Source organism: Sparus aurata, chromosome 20 (assembly GCF_900880675.1).
Source record: "Sparus aurata chromosome 20, fSpaAur1.1, whole genome shotgun sequence".
Classification (NCBI taxonomy): domain Eukaryota; kingdom Metazoa; phylum Chordata; class Actinopteri; order Spariformes; family Sparidae; genus Sparus; species Sparus aurata.
The window spans coordinates 8,026,379-8,050,292 of NC_044206.1; the positions used below are offsets into that span (position 1 = coordinate 8,026,379).

At 43.4% G+C, this 23,914-nt stretch overlaps 1 protein-coding gene and 1 non-coding gene across 2 annotated transcripts in view; both read right to left on the bottom strand.

The window, feature by feature from the left end:
• Positions 1 to 1,185: 1,185 nt before the first annotated feature.
• The window catches only part of LOC115570936 (arf-GAP with dual PH domain-containing protein 1), a 32,977-nt gene continuing 10,248 nt past the window's right edge, over positions 1,186 to 23,914 (bottom strand). Inside the window, exons 2-11 of the mRNA XM_030399768.1 lie at positions 21,195 to 21,322; positions 16,336 to 16,427; positions 12,113 to 12,195; positions 8,892 to 9,004; positions 8,607 to 8,753; positions 6,665 to 6,748; positions 6,395 to 6,457; positions 5,198 to 5,269; positions 4,857 to 5,085; positions 1,186 to 2,193 (exon numbers count right to left, since the gene is read on the bottom strand). Of these exons, the coding sequence (XP_030255628.1) occupies positions 2,165 to 2,193; positions 4,857 to 5,085; positions 5,198 to 5,269; positions 6,395 to 6,457; positions 6,665 to 6,748; positions 8,607 to 8,753; positions 8,892 to 9,004; positions 12,113 to 12,195; positions 16,336 to 16,427; positions 21,195 to 21,322 (1,040 nt within the window). The 3' untranslated portion in view covers positions 1,186 to 2,164. The remainder of the gene's footprint in view (positions 2,194 to 4,856; positions 5,086 to 5,197; positions 5,270 to 6,394; positions 6,458 to 6,664; positions 6,749 to 8,606; positions 8,754 to 8,891; positions 9,005 to 12,112; positions 12,196 to 16,335; positions 16,428 to 21,194; positions 21,323 to 23,914) is intronic.
• Positions 4,355 to 4,427, bottom strand: trnar-ccu (transfer RNA arginine (anticodon CCU)). The gene has a single exon. It is a non-coding gene; the product is annotated as a tRNA-Arg (tRNA).

A 23,914-nucleotide genomic window follows, 5' to 3' on the forward strand; every position in this document is an offset into this window, starting at 1 on the left:
CTAAGGCCAGACTGAATTGGTGGCTTTATTTGAAGTCTCGCATGAAGAGAATGAAGCTTCGTAACAGCTGGGTGAAAATGAAGCATTTAAAACAGGAAAGCAGCTGATGGAATGTGAAGAGATGAGAATGAGTCAAATACTCTGAATTGGACTGAGAAATTCAATAAATCTCAATCTCAATTTATTTAGTTCCTGGCTTGAGTGAATGAAAAGATAATAGTTATATATAAAATGTTAAAATGTTGGGAAATACACTGTGTGTGTGTGTGCATGTGAGTGCACGCTTAAGCATAGCTGTCTCGCAGTGATAAATTTGTCTCTCTGTATTGGCCCGGTTGATCGCGGTTGCCATGGTGATGGTAACCAGGTTGGTTACAAGACAAGACTGGGGGTACAAGACTTTATTTAACAGCAACTGCTATAATAGCAGTTACTGTTTTGGAGGGAGAAGCATGTTAATGTGAGGTGAGCCTCAGCGAAAATCACTGTTAAATAAAGTCTTGTGAGCACTTTGTGAAATGTTTTGTGTGTGGTCAATAATGTGTCTTGTGGAGCAAGATCCCTTCATTGCAATTTCACTGCATAAAGATGAACAGTGGACGGTGACGTGAGCTCCCTTTTCGAAGCACGACAAGAGCTCCATCTGCAGGATAAATGGGTGTAACTGCGTGTTCATAACTGCGCTGCTATTATCAGTAAACATGCCCAGAAAAAAAAAGGAAGGGTCATTTCCAAGTTTATTTCAGCCTACATCAGTTCAATTCAGTTCACTTAAACTTTATTTGGACCTTGGTGGCAATTGAAGAAATTACTACACTACAACAAAATCTGACAAGACACACAAGGCTAAACTGGGGGTTCAGTTAAAAATTCATGTATTCAAGTGTTTTTCCCTTGGGGCTATGAATGGCTATAAATGCTTCGATATCTGGCGTTAGCCCACATTATTTAAATGCGTATACGCATTTTAACCATTATATGGCAATACATTATTATTTTTTTTTTCAATAATTAAGTTATTATTACCACTAAGAATGAGAGGTTAATGTATTCAAATAAGATCCAAATTAAACCGGGAAAATCACTTCCACCTTGAGTTGAACTCTGTCTCATTTGTATCATATATAGTAAAGACACATTTGAAAAGACGTAACGACTGAGGAGAAATCAAACACGGACACGGGGTTTCAGCTTCAACTGTATTAATCTTGACATTTTTTATAATGAAACAAACTGTCACTGTGATTTTAACGTCAACACAACAACGTGTCTTTAAAACAAGATGCAAAAAAACGTAAATAAAACTGTTGTAGAAGTGTTATATAAATTACAATCCTGTCACATTACAATCCTTTAAAGCAGCGATAACTGTCTACGATGACTCAGTATGTTCAACAGTACAAATAAATAAGAGAACAGCTGTCAGATTGAGGTTGTAAAAGAACCCTGTCTGGATGCAGATCAGCCACCTCCGGCTACGTTAACAGCGACGGTGATCACTGAGAGTTTGTGTGGTTTTTATGCATATTTGTTGTTAACAGCACTTTGTAGGTTCAGGTATAACAGGGTGCCAGTGCCAGTGGTTCGACCTCACAGCGTCCTCAACAAAAACATCACACACACACACACGCGCACGCGCACACACACACACACACACACACACGGTAAGCCACTGTCATCAAAACTGTACATTCAATAAATTAACAATGCATTGTCTTTGTTAAGCAACCAGTGAAATGACTCTAGATTACATAATTACATTAGATTACAGGTAGAATGAACCATTCACAAGACAAAATCTGGGGGTTGTTGCAGGGAGAGGGTCGGGGGGGAATGGAAGGGTGATAATGTATAGCACAGGGTTGGTAGGCGCATTAGTGATGACATCATCTACCCTTTGGCCTCTGATCACCAACGTTTCAACCCATGACGGGCCTTGAGTCCCATTAGAGTTCAAATTTTCAACACACAGACAGACTTGAGTCAAGCTGTCTCGTTTTAGTCCAACATTTTTTTTCTGATTCCGGCCCATCCCAAGACCCCCCTTTCTGTCCCCCAACCCCACCCCACCACCTCCCACCATGGTCTGCGGTCACACGTTGGGATTGTCTCTGATCTGATTGAGACTGGGCCGATCCAGCTGAGCTGTGGCTTCCGGTGGTCTTCAAGGCTTGTGTTTGAAATGGGCCTCCACTGCAAGGACACATAAAATGTTATACAGAACAACAGTTTAAAGGGGCAATATGTCAGAACTGGCCACGTTGAATTCATACTCAAAACTAACAGGGGGCAGCATGTCATCAGAGTAACCGCTAACAGCTGCTAACTAGAGTTGCCTTTTGCTAGTTAGCTCAGTTAGCTGTGAATCTAGTGGTCCAGATTAGGAGCTTGGGGCCCGAGAGGAGTGTTGGTGTTTACGCTGCTCGCATTGGCGCTTTGAATGGGAAGGAATGGGGATGGCTGCTTAGCATGCTAAATTCTGTAGATGTCACTGCAACAGAAGAAATACACATCAAAACTATTGTTTCTACTATAATCATCACATATTCGACCTTTAATTTAGCATAGCTTTAAACAAGACGTGTCGTTTTACTTTAATTTGTGGCACGTTTAATACAAAATGCTTTACAGGAGCTGAAATTAAAGGCACCCTGTGAAGTTTTCTGAGTACAAATAAAGTTACGTTAACAATCATAATTTCTCCACAGATCACATTATACCATAATATGGATATCATTCCTCAAAAAACATTTCCAGAGCTGATTTTTAAAATCTTTTTTGAACCCACTTTTGTTTACATTGCTGCTTGCATTGATCGCTAATACACTTCTTCCTTGACTTTGAGGGTGCAGTTCCAAGCATCTTTGCCCGTTATCCCAACTGTCATTAAAAATAAAAATTTAAAATACATCAAATCATTAACAGGACTGTCTTACAAGCTTTTTTAATATACATTTTTTTTTTAGAGAAGCCGATAACAAAAATGCTGATGAGAGATTGCATCTCTCAGGCTAGTGGAACAGAGGCTAGTCTTGATGTGGCATCATGACTCTGGTTTTTCTATACAGATAACATATGTAATAATTACCACACTTACTACCACACTAAACATGGCTGACTGCCACAAAACGAATTTCCCTCGGCAACCACCAGCAGTGCAGCCTCCTTTCATTATAAAAATTTAAAAAAGGAAAAATGATGCATGAGGTATCAGACACCATTGCGCATTTTAATTTACTGCACTTTTATAGTTAAAATGTATCTAAAAATGTCCATTTACTAGCCTAATACAAATACTGTAGTCTATATATGAATTCCACACGCATCCCACTGTCACGAAGGTGGAGGTAGATGGATCTGCTCCGAGTTTACAAGTAGAAAAGTCTGATTTGAGTGGCGTTCATTGTATTTTAATTAGGAAGGCTGGAAATCATCGAGCTCGGAGCTGTCTAGAACTCACCAGGAGCCGTGTAACTGTCTAAGTCAGACAGCAGTGAGAGACTGCCCAGCTGTCAGTAAAATACTGTTAGCAGAGAGCAGTTATGGTTGATTGCCTGCTAGCCTCGGGACGGCTTCACTCTGCCGTCAGTCACCCCAGATGGGACTTGAACCCACAACCCCCCTGGCTTAGTGCGTTATCCATTAGGTCACTGGGGCTTCTCAGGGGCCTACCTGTGTCCTGATGCAGAGGGTACCACTTGAAAGGCAACAATATGGGAAGCATATGTGTCAGCCGCTGACACAGGAGGCCAGTGAGTTGTTCAGACCAGTCGGCATGCTATTAGGAACTATGACCAGCAAGAGAAGTACTGTTCATTTGAAAAAAAAAAAAAAAAAAGACTGCTCCTCATGAGGTTAGCAAAGATGCTGTTATATCACCAGTTACATCAGAACTTCTTCATCGAATGCAATGAATGTCACTGAAACTTACTCAGTTATACAGTTACCAGGGGTTACGTAGGACTCAAGGGTTACTATACCAAAAGTACTTGTGTGGAAAGACAACAATGGCCCCTGACGCTACTGTGACATTTAAACCACAGTACTTCACAGTGGCTTTGAGGAAGCACAACAGGATTTATGTGTGACAAGCTGCAAAGGAAGTTGAAGTTCACTGTTGATTCGGAAACAACTTTTCTGATGGATTGGCGTTATGTCGGAGCTTGTTCAGTGTTTATTCATTCAAAGAAGAGATAGGTTTTCTGTGATGGAGAAGATATTTTTGTGTCAGACAGGAAGCAGCTGGAAGAGTTCAGCCAGCTAAGTAGAGTGGGCCAGCCTTGGAAGATATAGGACTACCAAGAGCTAGGTAAAAGACCCTACTCAACTGACACTACAATTATCAACTGCCAGTCACCCCAGATGGGACTTGAACCCACAATCCCTGGCTTAGGAGGCCAGTGCCTTATCCATTGGGCCACTAGGGCTACACAGGCAAATTAACGAGTTGTCTGCACATATTGAGGGGCTTCCATTATAAAGCAACCATACTGGAAGCACAATGTGTTGTTTAAATACAGTAACAATGCCCCCTGATACTACTGTGACAGCAACAGAGAGAAAACATAAAAGCGATAAAGGGAAACACATGTACGATCCGATATAAAAACAGAGCCTCTAACAAAAGAGGGGATCGTCTACGACACAAAATACATTGTGATGATGTTCACTATGTTGCTTGGTTTGTACCTTGTGTGTTAAAAGATACAACCATACAGAGACCCACGCTTAAAAGCACTCTAGCACAGTGCAGCTAGCAGTCAACAAACTCCACAGGGGACCTTAAAACATGAAACCATAAACACTAAAAACAAAACAGGAATAAAGGGGTCCTGTGGGTTTGTGGGTTTCCTCACCTGCATATTCCTGTGGCCTCATCGGCCGATTGATGACCCTCTGGAAGGCAGCTATCCAATCTCGTTGCTCGGCCTCGGTCTCGCAGGCAAACAGGAACTTCCTGTCGGGCGTGACGATGGTGATGCCGTGGTTCCAGTGGTAGCCCTGCGTGGACGGGGGCAGGCCGGACAGGACGGTGTAGCTGTTCTCCTTACTGCCGATGAACACCTCGCCACGGGCATAGGCATCCTGGGAAGCAGAGAGAGAGAGAGAGAGAGAGAGAGAGAGAGAGAAAAGTCAAAGTTGTGTTAACAAACTAAAGGGATCAGTCAGGACTGAAGGAAAGGTCAGGTCTCCTTACCAGAGGGTCTTTGAAGTACATGAGTCTCCTGTCATCCATAGTAAACCACCTCTTCTTGAAGCCCTCTGTGTGCTGCGGAAGAGCAAGAGACAATTGCACTTTGAGGAGAGAAAAAAACAGACTCAGTACAAACTTTTAACAAACTGAAGTCTTCCTTTTTGCTAGGTTAGGTAAGAATTAAATATATATGAATATATAAATAAAATAAATATATAATTACAATAAAATAAAGGCTGCAGTATGAGCTATAGCTATCATATAATGAACCATCTATAGAGCTGTATAGTATGCTTTAAATCAGTGTTTTACAAACTGGGGGGCAGTCACAACATGAACGAAAAAAAGTGGTTCTGACATACAAAATAGCAACATATAAAAAAAGATTTATGTAACATTGTTTTAAGTTATCCCTAATCTGTGCTCTTTTTCACATGAAATACCAGATTCTTTACATTTTCAGGCCTCAGCTGTTCGAATAAATCCATCAAAACCTTTTCAAAATAAACGTTCAGATGGTGAGAGATCACTTGACGGTGAAACATCTGAGAATGGACACGCTGTCCAATTCAAAACAAAGGGGGCAGCGAATTGCGAGAGTTAAGGCTACCTGTTGCTAACTGTAGCAGCCATTATCTAGGTAGCTCAGAGGGCTGTGCAGTTCAAGGTCCGGACTGGGAGTCTGGAGGTCTTTCAGACCCGGACATGTCGGGGCCAGCTGGTTAGCATGCTAACTGTAATACATATCTATACAAAACAATTAATGTACGTCAACACTGTGATTCACATTCTGACGATAATTTCAATAACAGTGTGTTCGAAAAAATGTTGCTTATTTAATACAACGTGTTGAGGGGTTGCAAGTGCACCCACAGTTCCGTACGATATTATCCGCCGAATTGTTGGAGGTGCAAGAGAACACATCTGGAGGAGAATCTCTTAGTATTTTTTATGTCTTATTTGTGGTACATATGTCGATCTCTCATCATGTTACATTTCCGCGCTCCAGCCAAGTGTTCTAGCACGCTATACACAAATGTTGAATCTTTATGGACTGAAGCATTGTCCCTGCAGATTGCTTTATTGTCTCAGTGCTCTTCTCTGAGGCTGTGTCTCGTGGCCAGGGGATTTTAGAAATGCATATTTGTAGCTATTGTCCTCATTTCCTCAGGATCCAGACGGCACGACTACAACACAAACCTTTGGACCCGTCTTCTCCATAAAGCCTTCCTTCATGAAGTTTCGGGTCAGTTTGGGCACCAGCTTAATAAAAAATGTAAAAAAAAGATTACGATTAGTGCTTCTCACATATTACAAGATGATTAAAGAATTAAGTGACATAAAAAGAAAGACTGCAATCAGAAATTGCATGATTCCTGACGTCCCAGTCTTGGTTCAGGTATTTCAGGTGATCAAAGACCATTGGTTTCTCGACAATACGCTCCGTAACGTTAAATCAGTCGCCCTCACCTCCTCGTCACTCGCTCCGGGGAAGGCCACCTGTAGGTAGTGGAACCTGGCCGCTCTGATAGCATTGAACCAGTCGACCATCTCCTGTAAAAAAGAAAAAAAAAAAAAAAAAAAAAAAAAAACACCTTTAGTGACAACATGTCCTGCTGTAACCCCCATGCGCTGTCTATTCACATAATGTATTTTTAGTCTGGGTGAAACTTTTTTTTTTCCCCCAGATGCCGGCGAAGGTATTTTTTCAACACAGTAAGGTGCAGTCAAATGACATCTTGGCCCTGTGGATGCTGCAGCGCTGTCGATAACTCTGCCGCTGAACGAGAGCGACAGTGACACCGAATGAACCCGATGAACTCTCTCTCCGTCACGGCCGTCAGTGACAGCGCTCAGCCAGCAGAGGGAGCAGCGCTATTCCTGTCTGAGGCTCCACTCTCTCCCAGGATGGTTATTAATATCTGTCTCTTTCTTCCCTCTAATCTTCTCATTTTTGGTGGGACTCTCTCTCTCTCTCTCTCTCTCTCTCTGACTCAAACACACACACAAACATAAAGAGGTTCAAAATCAGAATGTTGCTTGAATGGAGAATGAGGGCAAACTCCTATTTATGAATTCCTAGTTCTTTCTTGAAAACCAAAATAAATGAGTACTTGGTGTTCCGGCTCAGAGCATGTGTCCCTTTTTTTTTCCCTAGCATTGGTACTAAATTTGAATTGTTCTTTCCGAAAAAAACCCTCCAAGGGAACAGAACAGAAATCATGGGACCAATAAAAATCAATTATTACCGTAGCGTTTACAAATACTTTCCTGAAGGTTCGCTGTTGATCCTACAAACCAGGCAACATTTAATACTTTGATCACCACTTCACGGTGGATGCGAGTGCACAACAAAAGGACAGGAGATGCATCCGTCTGCGTTGAGTCAGCCCACACGTGGAATGTGCATTGACATTTGGGTTCTGACCTCATCCCTACCCACATGGGAGCGCCACACTCAGCCGGCATGGGGCGGGAGGGGGCGGGGGGGGAGGCTATGCTTAGACCCCACAGCTGGACGCTGGGTCGGATGCGGCGCCCTTTTTTTCAACGCGCTTCATGAAGAGCAGCAGAAGGAGCAGCAAGTGGCGGACCTGAGAGACACGCACTAACTAGCTTACAGGCTACGCACGATTCAAGCGGAAGGTTATTACCAGTCAGGGATAACTTGTAGATTTTCCTGTGGGCTGATCTTTGAAATAAAACAATGTCTGTGAGACCTATGAGTGCTGAGGTTATCTGAACCCTGTACTGGTCGTACACTGTAGCATAGCGACTCCCATTTTTGAACAGTAAGACAAACCTTGCCCTTTTCACTAAATATGGATGTAGACACGTTGAATTAAAGCTAAAAGCCAGCATGTTACCCCTCATAGTAACGGTCTCAGAGCCAAAACAACACCGAAATGTGCCATTATTCGAATACATTCTGGCTGCCATGTTACGTAAAAGGTACCTTTTTCCGAATCTGTAAAGCAGGCAGCACGCATATTATGCCGCTAACCTTGTATTAGCTGTATAACCCTAACCCTAACCCTAACCCTGTTTTATTGTAATCCAACACTTGACATGGAGTCTACAAGAAGCACGCTGTTGTGCCACTGCGGGAAACACTTTTGTGAGCAGCGAAAAGATTCTTTGAATTTGAGGGGGATGCGACCCCACCTGTTTACTGCAAGTCTAAAACGCACCGTGCCTTTCTGTCAGTTTAGTCCTGATCTATGATATTCTCTGAACTAGATGGTGTCACCTCCATGACCAAAGTGACAAGTAGCAATGGAAAAGCGTGAGGATCATAGTGACTCACTGCTGCCTCCAGTATGGTAAAGGCATCCCGCCTCTGGTACTTGATTCTGTACTATTGTATAAAGTAGTGTCAGCTTTATGTTCGAAGTGACAATTAGCAGTGTACCTTAGCATCACTGTGATAGACAAAGATGTTCCTTGTGCTGTTGTCTTTCAGGTAGGTGATCTGCAGGCCGCAGGGGTTGCCAATCTTGGCCGGCTGGAAGGTGGCATTGAGGGTCTCGATTTTCATCACCGCTTTGGGATCCCTCGCCTTGGTGGAGGAACGCGCGAATCACAAAAAAGGAACACGGGTCAAAGTCTTAAAATCCCTGAGTATGGCAGGCTTTTACCAAAGTGAAACTGTGTGTCTGTGAACACCCTTTGAAATCTGCTGTATCATCTCGCTTACATCCTGCTTGTTGAAGTATTTCAGCGCTCCCTCCCTCTCCGACAGGATGAACTTTCGGCTGAGAAACTGACCGTTGTCTCTTCCTCGTTTCCATAGAAACCCCTCTCGGTACCCTGGGAAGAGACGGGGAGAGAGAGAGAGAGAGAGAGAGAGAGACAGAGAGAGAGAGAGAGAAAAGTGTGTGCGGTTGGGAGGATGGTATCACAATCCCATCAGAGCAGATGAGAGATTAAACGGAGGAGGCATTAATAACAGTAATGGTGAGATGTTGTAGCTGGTCGGTGCAAGACGATCCCCCAGTTAAGCTCAAATCAAAGATCGTTTGAAATCGTGTTTAGGAGGGGAGCGAGGAAACGGAGACGGAGGGAGACAACACAACATCCAAGAGATGCAGCACGAGGCAGCACGCAGAGATTTTTATCGTCTCCAAAACTCAGAACATCCTCTTTTCATGTTAATGATACGCTGCTTCTATTTACAGCCTGTAATGTCTCCATCTTCTTCTTCTTCAGTCTATTTTGGTGTACAGCTCTGGCCACACTGCCTCCTTTTACTCCCTTTTCTCTATTTAAGTCATGCTGTGAAGTGTTTTCCCTCTAATCTGTATCTATTCTAGTGGCTTAATGGGCGGAGGATGACTAAACACAATCAGGTGGTGCTCCGGAGAAGGGACTAATTTACATTACAGCCATTAGACTCATCGCGATAACTGGAGTGTTTTAAAACGAGCGATGAAAGAGAAGTTCATTTGCTGAATTAATACACAGCGCAGGATATATTATGTTAAATAGTAAGTTTAACCATGTGTGTGGAAGAGGAAGAGCGTGACGAGAGGGGAAATCAATTAATTAAGAGGAACTTCGAGAGCTGATTTGCGAAAAATGAGAGAATTCAATTGATATCCAGCCACGACGACAGTTTTGTTCCACTTTCACACTTTAACTTGCAAGACCGCAGTTACAAAATTGCTTAATTGTGATTCGGGTGAGCCACTGCTTTAACTGGAATATGACACGGCATTATTAAAACAATGTGTGTGCTTGGTGGATAACTCACAGTAGATTACTTTCAGTTTTATTTGTGGGCCGAAAACCAAAACAAGCAGCTAAAAGACATGAAAACACACCTTAACCTTAAAGGAAACTGGAGAGTTTGGTTTGTGATCTGTCTCCATGAGCAACCTCTCGGACATTACTCGTAGTCATTTTAACCATCGTTGATGTAAAGAATCTAGTTGTGCAGCTTTAAAGCCAAATTCTGTGCGCTCGTTTCAAACACAATGTGAGTTTGATGGACCTGCTGAGCAGTTTTAAGGGTTTGACGCCGAACATTAAAGCCAAAGTCACACACAGCGTCATGCCTCTTCTGCGCTGTTCTTCATCTTCTCATTCAAGGCACACCGCCATTGATTGCCTCTCCTCTGTCTTCTCATCCTCTGCGCTCATTTTGCTCCATCTGTGACTCTCTGACTTGAGACGGTCACCTACACCGGCATTACCTCATCAATCAATAACCCTCCTTGTCCCAACCCTCGCCGCCTTCACTGACACTCTTTTCTTCCTCCTATCCTTTGCATAGCGGATCAATATAAACATTGGCTGCTGTGTAGGCCGGGTTACTGCCGGTAGTCAATTTCAGATGCCCACTCATGCACCCACGCGCACACACACACACACACACACACACGTGCGCGCGCACACACACACGGCAATGTCATGCACCTCGCAACGAATGATGAAGAGGGCCTGAATACGCAAACAAAGATGACGGAACGACTCGTGCCGTTGCCCCGTCTGCATGTATGCGCGCGTGTGTGCACGCTGCCCCACCGCAACCATAAACACATGAGGTCACCGCAAGCCAATCAGAAAGGCTCCATCTTCGACATGACTGTGAAATGTAAACGAGTTAGACGCGCACGGCCTCTACATACAAATGCTGTTCACTCAACACCCACACACACACACACACACACACACACACACACACAACCAAACTAACAGGGACAATTAAAGTGTCATTGCTCGAATACAACAGTGGCACTTTAAACTGCAAACATATACACAACCACTTAGGAGAAGAAGGATGAGAATGAATGTTGGAAAGGTCGATGGATGTTTCAGGGTAATTTAATTCCGGCTACTGGCATCCGCCGGGAAATGTTTGTCCGAGGAGTTTTTCAAGGTTCTGCTTATCGAAGGGTAAACAACGCAAGATTGGCACAAAAATACAACTGCGATTTTTTTGTATATGAGCGATTGTGTTCTTCCTATACTTCTAACTGTACTCCTGCAAAAAACAGAATTTCTCGCACTTTTAGAAGACGTCAGTGATAATGACACATAGAAACAAGGTAGCAGCCTCTCCATTTGATATTATTACAAGGGCGTTAGCAAACCTTGTCTGCAAATAATTCTCTTACTATTGTGATTAGAGCTTTGACTGGAAGCTCAAGTCAGAGGCTGTTCTGTAAATAGCTTTCCAGAGAATCACCAATACAGCAACTTTTGATCAACCCCAAAGCAATTCTCCTGCAACTCCTGGTTAGACACACCCACATCCTGCCTAAGCACCACCCACTTCCAGATTGAGCTACACTCAATCCAAAAAATTACCTGTCTTCACCCCGTCCTAGCGATACTGAGGTGCTTCTGAGGAGATTTCAAAATATCAAGGTATATATTGTGTATCGCGATATGGCCTAAAGATATCATGATATCATTTTAAGGTCAAATCACCGAGGCCTACTCATATCTGCACAGTCAATATAAAACTACATTCTGGCAATGGTTATCTTAACTTAACTGAAAGTCACTTCATTCACTGTTTGCAAAAACTGAATACAGAACATGTTAAGTTAATGAATTAACTTTATGGGTGCCGGAGGGCAGAGTTTCTTGCCTTTAAAAGAAGCCAGGCTACTTATTTCCACTATTTATGCTAAGCTAAGCAATTAGTAGCCTGGCTTTTTCTTCAAATATAGGATACAAACATGAGAGTGGTCTCAATCTCCCCAAATAACTCTCAAAGAAAAAGCAAACATGTATTTCCAAAAATGTTTTCTGCATAGCTGAGACCATTAATCATTAAATATCCAAGTTGTGTAACCACGTCTTGTCGCAATCCAAGGGGTAGTAATGAGGAAAATCAGCTTAAGCATGAAAAAAAATCATCTTGGACGAGGGTCCTCACAAGCGTAATAATGCAAACATGTCACGTACCTGCTGAGTAAGGCTCCTGTTTTTCGATAAACTCAAACTCGTTCCTCTCGTACTTGGCTCTGATCCACTGCTCTCTCAGCAGCCTGGAGAGGTGGAAAAACACACACAGTTAGCTGCCTCTTCAGCTGCACTCGCTAAGGGCCCCCGATATACACACATACAGTATGAAACTGTTCCCACTCAGGCTGACTTTTAAATCCACACATACAAAAAAAGAAATCATCAGCTAGTTTTAACTCCTGTTGTCCTTATAAAATGACGAACCGAGGAGCTCTTGCTGTGAGAAGCAGGCCGCCACATACGATGAATGAGGACAAAAATGAGCGACTGTAGCATCATCATCTGTCTTTGTTTTCATTGATTAAGAATTTATAGTCTAATGGACAGATTGACTTCTGACACAAACACTGGCATTCATTCAGATATGACGGGATGGTATTTAAATGGTATTTGTGAGTGTATCTGCTTTCATACCATCTGTAGAGGTGAAATGACTACAGGAATAAAACACAATTTAGTCATATATTAGCATGTAGTAATTGATTGATTTATTTACTTGTTTATTTAAAGGAATGCATTTGTCATTTTGGAAAACGAGTTATTCTGCTTCCTAGCTGAGAGTTAGACAAGAAGATCGATAAACCCTCTTATGACTAGAAAATATAAGGCCACTGCTGGCTAGTTAGTTTAGCTTAAAGACTTGCAACAGTAGGAAACAGCTATTACCTTCCATAAAACCATGTGGCATTTTTACACTTTTTTTTGCTTGGATTGATCAAACAGCATACAATTTGCTAATAACGTAGCTGATGTTGTTACATCTGAACAGAGCCTGGCTAGCCGCTTCCCCCTCTTTTAAGTGTTTGGGCTAAGCTAAGCTAACCGGCTACTGGCTGTAGCTTCAGATTTAACACAGCCTGGTACTATCGACACTGTGGTGACGAAAAAGTGTATTTCCCAGAAAACTGACCTATTATTACAATGGCAGAGTGATTCAACTTTTTTTTTAATCAACTCTGTGAAACTTGGACATATAGGATTAGTCTCCTTGACATCACCAAGCTAGAGGCTAGCTGTCACTTCAAGTGTCCACACCTTTAAAAATGCAGGAAATACCATAACCCCTTGAGCACGTAGGGATGTAACCCGGTGTTGTCAAGGTAAACCACAGTAAAATTCCCGACAGTGAAGATTACCGTTTAAGTTTTAATTACCATGGTAACCGCTGCGGGCGATAACCATGGGGTGCAACGTGCACTTGTTATGGAGTGAAGACATGGCGGAGGGAAGACGAGATAGTACTTGCTGTTGACTACTGAATATATAATAAATCTAGTTGAATATAAATCTTGGTGAAATAATTTCAATTTACCACTGTATCAGTGTTTTTTCAACATTTTGAAGACATTTTAGAAATACCGGGGTATACCGATAACCGTGATCATTTTGGTCACTATTACCGTGGTGTGAAATGTTCATGCCATTTGAAACATAAATCCCTCAGAGTCAAATATGAATACTACCTTTGTTTCCACACTTTTAACCAAATCCTCATATTAAAGGAAGCAATCACAGTTTTTGGACAGCCTTCCTCTCCGGCATGAGGAGAAACAAATGGCAGCAGTCGGCACATCACCATGCCAACAATCTCCTTCATCCTGTTTCCTTCTCTACCTCTCTCAACCTTTCAGTCCCCCCCCTCTTCAGGCCCTAAAACTGCTTTCATCCTCTCCATCTTGACACATTTCTCGCTTTATTTGCCCCTTTTCTCTCTCGAGCAGGATTTAAACAACCGTTCCATCAGCATCAAGGAGTGAGATGTCTTGCTCTTAGCAGATATTTCTTTTGAACGACGCCTTCTAGTGACACTGGATCTTAAAACACTAAAACCCCGTGGCTCTCGGGGGAGCAGAGCGAGTGAACACAAACAGCGCCATGGCACAGACACTGAGAGAGACACTTCTCTCTCATCTAGGCCTCCTCTCGCTCTACCGTTCTCGGTTCTGTTTCTGTCTGTTGTGATGAAATTTTGCTGGAAGGAGGCAGACGCAGAAGAGAAGTGGACAGACGAGGCTAAAAATGTCCAAGACGACCAAAAGTGCGACTGCCTCAGCTCGCGAAATCAAAGCATCTGACGTCCGAAAAAAAGGTAGAAAAAAGGGGGGGAATAAATCAAGTGTTCGATAATAATAACGTTGATGTTGTCAGAAAAGTTTGAGCTCGACCAATCAACTGTGACTCAAAGATCTTAAGCAGCATGAACTCGTCCAAGGGGGTGTGAGATTTCTTTTTTTAGCCCTTTTGTACACACAAAGAGGAAGAGGAAGTAACATTTAAGTGATATACAAAGTCAGAGGTGTAAACCCTGGACTAAATATAAATTTACAGTAACACCGTGCCACTGCGCTGCATGGTGCATCACTTTTGCACTAATCGGCACAAAACTGCCTCTGCGTTCAGCATTTTCTCACCACGTTTAGTCACAGGCAGCGTGGGCAGAGAGGACTGTCGGCTCAAAAAGGGGCCGACATCGCACGGAGCAACGACACTTTAAAGCCGCGGTAATCAATACTTTCAAAGCAAGAATAAATCACATGACTCTAGTCTAATGCTAAAGGGATTGCTGGTAGCACTGTAGCCAGAGAATGTCAACACCCCGCTCTGCAGGATCCCCTCAGCTCTCAGACCGTTTGATAGTATCGTCTTTCAGCATATTCTTGAGGTTTTAAGACCTGAAACTTTCCTGCTTGGGTTTTCCAGAACCGGCAGGCACATATTTCAACTCAAAAAAGTCTTAAAATCCCCACTGTGCACCTGTCTGGCACATAATAGTCGCAGGGCAAAGTAAGACGTAGGCTAGTGAACATAGTGGAGCGTTTCGAAGAGACAGCTTAGGGGTGATGGAGACAAAGCCCGAGCTTAAAGAAGAGTGTGGAGTGTGATCGTTTTGCTCTGCGTTTTGTCCTTTGAAAGTGTTGCAAGCTGGAGAGGACGGCTGATGAGAAAACTGAAAACTCAATCCGCAGCTTAAATCAATTTACTCTGAATTCAAGGTTAATTCTTGGTACTTTTCAGCACCACGTGTATGACGACATGAAGTGTTGAAATGACAAACAACACATGATTTTCCTTGGAAATGAAACTGACACAATTCAAAGTGGCGGCCCCCACAAACCCATGTGATTGTTGCATCATCCAGGAGTAACTTGTGTGTCGGCATGTATGTATTATAAGGGCTGGATACCAGTCTCAAACATGGCACCCGGTCGCTTGAATGACAATTGTTCACCTCACTGGGTTTGCTCCTGCGCACGTGCACATCAGTGTTTTTCAAGCTGGTCACGCTGACTTGTTGCGTGTAGACTTTGCACATGATTGGGACAAGCTTTTTTTAAGCTCTGTGAAGTTTTACTAATATAAAACCTTCAAAAATCCCTTATACAAAAGGTCAAACCCTCTTTTATCGCAGTTATCTATGGGGACAATCTGTCTTGAGCTGCACGGTACGAGATGCTGAATTGCCGTTGTAAGAAAAGCACAAGTGTTACCAATCGTCAATAAAATGGCTGTTCTATTCAGCCATCATTACTGTTGGTATTTACACCTTTAATTTTCCACTATGAAGTACATCTCAAGATTTCTTCCATGAAAAAGGCACCCATGAAGCTTAGCTGAAGCCAGCTAGCTCCTGTTAGCGACAGTAAATAATAAGGACACACCAATCCACTCTATCTTTTTCACTATACAGAAGGAAAAAACAGATGTCAAAATACAAGAGAACTTACCAGTCGCCTCTGATATTTTCTGCATTAAAAGGCTATATTACACATTGACACACAAACACTGACCTTTGCATGGCACTGGTGTCGTAGTGGAAGTTCAGCGGGGAACAGACTGGCAAAACTATCGCCAAATGGTAAAATATTTTATTACCATGACAAAAAAAAGGAGGTCATTGTAAAGTAAATACTGTTTTCAAATTATATTTGGCGCTAAACAGACAGTTTTTAACACTAGCCTGTTCTCCAAAACAGAAGTAGGCCTAATTTAGGGGCGGTATGCTCAGTTAGCCTTAGCAAAGAGTTAGCTAACTAGCAATTAGCTAGGCCGCTTGAGTTGGCAGACATTTACTCTGTTAAGACATAAACTGTTTCAATAAATATCATGTTTGCATGCCAGTATTCGTGTTTTGAACAGTCACAACTGAATGAATGAGCACTTACTTGCAGTCACTGTGTGTCGGTCTGTAGTAGAAAGCCGGAACCTTCTGCTCATATTTGGCCTTGGCTGCATTGTTTCCCATAGCAGCCATCAGCTAAAGAGGGGAGACAGGAAAACACAACCTGGTCACATGAACGCTGTTCACTGTCACATACTCACTTAAGTGGAATGGACAGTGTTTTTTTTCTACAAGCTGCATTTTTCAGCATATTCACAATTGAGTTGTCGAGTCGGATTTTAGAGGTGGTTTTATTTTGGCAAACACTTCCATGGGGTACTACGTCTCCTTCTATTGTCATTTCAAAATTAAATGAGATGAAATGAAGAGAAAGGCAACATCTTTGTTCCTTTAAAGACGCTGTAAAATCGTAGGTATAAAAAAAATAATGCTGCGTTTTGTAGCAGATTCAAATAACAGCAGCCATGACATGTCAAAGAATAAGCCCTGGAGAATGGTGACAACACAACTACAATAGGAGAGGGAAAATAACGTTAAACTTTAAATGAGACAAGCATAGAAAATCCTAAGTATGACAGAACTTCAGTTGACGATGAGGCCCCGGGCATTGCTATGGGATTAATTGTGGAAAATGGTTAAACTGCATTGGGACGTGTCTCCCTTCCGCCCTCGGTCCCTCTATTGTGCGTTTCATCCAAGGATAATCCCTGAGTCCAATCCAGCTGGCTGAATCCCTCAACACGCCTCTCTTATCCTCAGAGGGGGCTTCGGGAAGGCATGCAGCACTGTGGTGTTTTATTATGAAGGTCATGCAGCAGCAGCAAAAAAAAAAAAAATCCAACCAAAAACACAAACCTCTACAGAAAGTCATGACCACGTGACACACCGGCTGCCTTCGACCCGTGGGACGTGACGCCAAGAGCACGGTGTCAATATCGTCGAAGCAAAAAAAAAAAAAAAAAAAAAAAGAGCAGGAGCATATTGCATAACCTCGTCTCTCAGTACCCACTTTATTTGTCACGCCTCCCCTTTATCTTCACTGCTTACTATTCCGGACCGCGAGCTGCGAGCATCTACGGAACGTGTCATTCAGTTGCTGTTCAATAAAATAAGCAACTCTTCATAATAACGTGATTCGCATGGCAACAACGGGCGAGGCTGCAGGGAGTCTGATTTTTCACTCTTCTAGCGTGGCATCGAAATAAAAAAAAAAAACGAAGAGGTGGGGGGCTCATTTATCCGGACGTGCACACTCCCACTGTCACGCAGGAAGAATCGAAATAAATGTAATTTGTTCTACATCCATCTGCTCGTGCACGTACAGGCTCATTTACATACAGAATGCCAAATACGGTCAACCACATCCATTTGACAGTCCAAGTAGCCTTCATGCTTGTGTGGACAAATATAACTGTAGTTCAGGTAGAAACAAAAAACATCACCGATGATGAGGTTAAGGGGCGACTTGTAAAAAAGTAGCCACCTGCCAAAGGTAGCTCCAAAACTACAGGGGGCAGCATTATGGCTAAATGCTCCTCACGATACTCTTTCACAGTGGCCAAACCGTGTAATGCACCGGGGCCCCAAAAATACTTCTTCCCATGCGCTTACATTGGGTTTAATGGAATGTTCTTGGTGGTGACTAGCTGCCGTTAGCAAGTTAGCTCAGTTAGCCGTGCAGCAGAGTGACGGCCTGACTTAAAGGGGGAGTCAGCGTGGGCAATTGTGCTTTAACTCAACCGTGCTCAGCAACCTCCCAAAGACAGCGCGTAGAGCCAGACTGAATTGTACCTCTTGCTGTTCAAAGCTGTGTTACGAGACAGGACGGGCTTGGCCATGCTAACTTTAGTGGATATGTCTGTACAAAGGCGCCTCTGACATAACGACTACGTCGCTGTTTCATCACGCTCTGTCGATAGTTTGAGTTCATTTCTTTAAATGTTCAAATAAAATCCTATTCATCGCCCCTTTAAAGTACTGCAGCATCTCTGTGGGAAAGCTTCCCAGTGTGCACCAAGGCAATGAATCAACCCTCAGTTTAGTGCCAAACGCAGGGACATCTTTAAGAAGAAATGACTAAATCAGAGGCTATTTGTGGAAGTGATTATATGCATGGTTTAAGCACGACATGGTTTGTAAATTAGGTTCCTGATTTTATTTATTTTTTTTTTTTTAGTTTTAAGTATGTACCATCTTTTCTTTATCTTTTCTTAACCATCTTGGTTGATTTTCTTTTTAATTATATCAGAGTAATGTTTTAATTTTCTTTCAATTTGTCTGATAAAGACAAAGTTATATTCAACAATTTTTAATTCCCCAAACTGCTGTCCTTTCACCTCCCGTTAAGGTTACTGTCATCTCTTTTGGCTGTAAAACGCTTTTACCATCCGTGAAGTTTCTCCTCAGAGTAATGAAAGACAGACTGATCTTGTGATAGCTCTCTGACAGTGACTTCCCGTCAGGTGTCACATCCCGGGTACCTCTATGATGAGAGGGAATAGCAAATGTCAGCAGGAACTTAGTCAAGTTTTCACTGCAAGTCAATACGATGCAAAGACTCCCGTGGGACAGATTGTGGCACCTTGTTGGACTCCAGACGCTCCTTCCAAGTATTAGCTGGGTGCGGCTGATAAAGTGAACACTGTGGCTGTTAGACGAAAGTGTCTCCTCTCATTGCAGGTATTTTTATTGAAGTGGGACCACAGCAGCTCCAGACGTCTCGACAATAAAAATCTGGCACCTCAAAACCCCTAAACTCTCACAAAACCAAAATTAAGGAAGGCCAGAACCTTTTTTTTCCCCTTAACTTCAACCAAATCCGGTCCAATTATCTTATTATTTTGTATTATTCCTGCAAGTCAAATCCCCGTCACATCCTAATTACTGTCCTCTCACACTCTCAACCTCCCGTCTTTTTTCCTCATGACTCATACCGGCATCACCTCCCCCAAAGTCCTCTTTGTCACCCAGCGGTGGTGTTAAAGCACTGACATGATCCATGCAAAGGACATCTTCACACTTCCCCTGCAGAGCGACGGCACATTTTTGTCGAGTATTACAAATGACAGCCTCAAAAAATGTCAACAAATACTTTGCACAGAACCCCCATTTCTTGCTGAACAGATTTCTTCTTGCAGCTCGGCTTCTTTTTTGGCACGCGGGAGGAAGAGCGCGAACGGCCTCGCTGACGGAATGATATTGACCCCTGTGAGGAAATGTGCTCCCTCTAAAAAAACAGGGAGGTCGGAGGTCAGGGTCAGCTGGAGATCAGTGTTCTTCAGGAGATAAAAAATCATCGTGGTGCGCGGGGGACCAAACATGTCCGGAGAAAGGCGACAAAGCATTTTAAACCAACTGATATCGGCCGTGTTAAACCAAACGACGCAAACTCTGATCCCAGCTGGAACCTATTCTACACTTTTCCCAAACCCGGTCGCTGACATACGGGCATAAAATAAACTGCAGCCGGCAGTGCCAGTTAAGATCCGCACCTACAGCATGTGTAATCAAGCAGAATTTCTGCCATATTGATAAGAACATGTCTGCTGATTGGGCCGTTTCCATAGCAACAGCATCACATAAAATGCAGTTTTTACACACTGGAGCCACCGTGGGCGCCATGCTCGATGTTTTTTTGTCTCTATTGTCTGCACATTCAGACCATTCACATACCAAATGTGCATTGCATACACATCACTATGCACCCGTCAGTATGTTCGGCATTTGGCCTCACGCGATGACCACTTCTGCAATCATTCTTAAAGGAGCAGTTGGGGACATATGCCATTTTCTTTTTATTTCTGCAGAGAGTCAAATGAGAATTTGATACTAGCAACTTCCTGGAGTCTCTGCCGGTTGCCCGGCAACCTGTCTCACCCGAGATGAAGTCTGGCACACAAAACCCCTGCAAACCCACATGTTGTTTTTACACTTTTGTACACTGATTTAACAAACAAGAAATAAAGTGCTTCAGAGGTGCCGGGAGGGAGATTTTGTTTCCTTTTTGCACAGCGCCAGATTCGGGACGACGAGCCCTCTGCCCAGATTTCTCCTCCGATTGTCGGGAGGGGCAAATCAGGCTTAGAAACAGCTCCTGTGGTGTGGGCCCGACCTTACCTTTGTGTCCTGTTTCAAAATGGGCCGAGGCAAGAAAACAAGCACCGCCCAACTCGCAGCGGGGAGTGGTCATTGTTCTGGTGCATTCTGGGTGTTGCGGGCTTTCTACCTTGTGAGCAAAAAGGGGGAAAACCACAGCCCGTGTTCTGTTTTTCCTCCGGCCAGGAAGGCGTTTGTGTGTTTCTACCGCATGGACAGCGCAGCTTTTACGCAAGGGTGAAAACCTCTCTAAGAAAACGGTGACACCAGACGTTCTCTCAGTCTATCGGCTGCTTCTTGGTCTTTCTGCATGTCGGTGTCCGGGCGAACTTCCCCTGTTCTTCCTGCTGTCTAATCTTCTGTACTCCATCACCACACACTGCTTTTACTATGGTTTCTGCGCTGATGACACACCTCTATTTTCTAAACGCTGTGGGCCCCCCCCCCCACACGACTACTGCTGCTTTTCAACAACAGGATGTACACCTCAGTGGTGTGAAAATCTTTTTTTTTTTTTTTCCCCTTGTCTTGGTTGACATTTTAGTCAATGAAAATCACCCACAATTAGAGCGAAAGAGCCAGCCTTGTATGGCAATTTTGAACACTTGGCATTCACAGAGTCGAGCCACGCTATTTATGAGAATCCGAAACGATTGAAATATCTGCGTTCGGTTGTGGGTATAAGGTGAGGTGATACCAGGCAAATATCAACTGTCAGGAGTCCTCTGAGAGACGGGGGGGAAAGCGCTGTTTTATTCAGGATGTGTACGTGTTTTTGCGGCGGATGTTTGCCATCACTGCCCTTACCTCCACGTCGCTGGCATCCCACGTGTCCTGCACCGACTTGACCCGGCTGATGTGGGGGATGCTCCGGTGGAGGAGCGAGCAGGCCTGGCAAACGAACACACCCAAAGTCAGCGACGCCCAGTCCGGCTCTGCATGAGAGAGCGAGAGAGAGAGGGGAGGAGGGTGAAGGAGGGATAGCGTAGAGGGAGAGGTGAACAGAGGGGAGGTGAGTTTTTTTTTGGGGGGGGGGGAGAGAAGAAGAGAGAGAGAGAGAGAGAGAGGAAATGAAATCAGGCAAAGCGGTGCAGGAGGTTGGTGGTGGACATGGAGGAGAGATGAACAAAAAAAAAAGGAGGAGGGGGTGAGAAAATCTTGTCATAAAAGCGCTGCAACAAAGAGAACACCACGCTCACGGTTCAGGCTATAAATACTGAAAGTGCTGATGCCGGCAGTGTTATAGAGGTAACAGGAGCAGAGTAAATGAAGCAGATATTACAGGGGACTCTGGTCGAGCGAGTCCCCGCTCGTAACGGAGAGCTGGGCGGCAAAATGTGATTTTGGGGGAAATCCTATTTAGCCTCCTGACAGGAAGCAGACCGCCCTGAGATCTGATCAGAAGTCAGCCGAGGTAGTTATCAGGTTAGCTGCATCGCCAGACCACAAAATACACACACACATGCGCACACACTCGCATTTTTTTTAATGCCCATGCGGTATATTTTGTACTTTAAAAGGAGACCAGATAACAGGAGAGCACAAAACACCCCGTTGTGCATGCACACACACACACACACACACACACACACACATACACCTGCGCATCGTCTCTAAACACACCATATGCTGCTTGACGCGAGCATGTGACGCAACGCGCGCTTTGACTACAGCGCCAGAAACACTGAGTCTCATCAGCAGTCAGACAGAACGTGCAAAAAAAAAGGGAGGAAAAAAAAAAGACTGTTTTTTTTTTTTTTTGTTTGTCTCCCTGCAATGTGATTCAGCAGCGGCAGCAGCAGCATCCGTGGGTGTTCAGCAAAGGTACATCTGAGTCACTGTATCGCACGCAGACTCTGATTCTGGCGGTGAAAATGAAGACGTCAAAGTCGGAGATGCAGCGCGTCGGAGACGGCGGCAGGGCGCAGTGAGAAGTGTCAGAAAATTAGAGAGCGAAGAAGAAAAAGATGAAAATGCAGATTATTCTTTTGCCCTTTTGGCGGAAATGATCGGATTGGTGGTTGAAATATTTTCAGGGTGCACGTTAGCTAACTGATCAATGGCAAGCAACCCTGGTCAAAATATTATGAACTAGAGCTGAAACAGTCAGCTGTTTAAAGGGTAACTCCACCAATTTGACATATTAAAGTCAGTTCACGGTTCATTGGGAAGTACTTCTGCCTATGACATAAAAGTAGTAGGCTATATAACTTTTTGTAACTTCAGAGGAAGCTGTTTGTGTCGCTCAGGGGCCGAGTTGCATTGTGGGTAATGTAGGTGCCAGGTTTTGAAAAGGAAGAAGAATGCGTGGAATAAAAAAAAGGCGATATCTCTGATTCTGCTCTATCTGGACCATATGTTTTCAGACTGTCCATAATGAGTCCATCGGAACATTTTTAAGACATGACGCCTGCATTACCCACGATGCAACTTAGGCACTGAGTGACATCACTGGCGGCAATTTATCAGATGAAGAGCAGCTTCCTTTTGGAGCCACAGATGGCTTTATACTATTTTTATCACTCCCCGAGATCTGTACACAAAGTAAATATGGTGGAGTTTAGTCAATATAGAGGAATGTGTTTGTCAAAATAATAATTCAATTAATAGCTTATTGTTTGTTTATATATATACAGGGAAAAATGTGTGTTCTATTTTCGAGAATATGAAATTTGTGTTTTTTCTGACTGCAACTGACATTAAAAGGTAATATTCATAGACCTAATAATACATTCCACAATCAGTTAATCCGTCTACTAATTTCCGTAGTTAAGTTATGATCATTTTCTTTGAAGGCTGTGAGAACTGTTTGTTTTAACTGCCACTTAATCCGTCTCGAGCACGTAATTGTTTGGCCTATAATGATGTCTGGCAGAAGATTAAAAACACATTTCCATATAAATAATTAGTATTATTGCCCATTAAAACAGTTCTGTCCGACAGCTCACGTTTTAAATGTTTATTAGAGCGGCAAAACACGGTTAGAGTTTGGCGTCTAAGCTCCGATCTCATCGCGCCCCAGTATCTCTATGTAAACATGGCTGCAGGGAGTGCATTAGCAAAATATCTAGAACCCCCCCAGTCGGAGCCTACAGGTGGATGCTGGGGTGGTGGGCGCCAAATTGACAGGGCGGGTCTGGTAGATGTATGTAGACATGGGCATGCCATGTGTAAATAGCCACAGCTCCAGTTGTCCGCCTGAACTAGCTCGCAGGCGTCGCTCCGTTTGATATTGCTTGAAAATCAGAGCACTTCAAGCCCTACCTCAAGTCAAACCTGGCAACCGAAAGTAGCCTAACCCTTAAACTAAGATTAGCGGAACGGTTTCAACCAAAACCCAACACGCGAAGCTAGTGCCACCGTTCTCTTTCTCGCTCACAAATCACAAAAAAATACAAAATAAAAAACACCCAGAGAAATAATTACTCTCCTACCTCAGTGTGTTTCTCAAATATGGCCTGCTGGTTCGACTCCAACATAATTAATTACTCGCTTAAATCCAAACAACAAACTAATTACAGTTAATG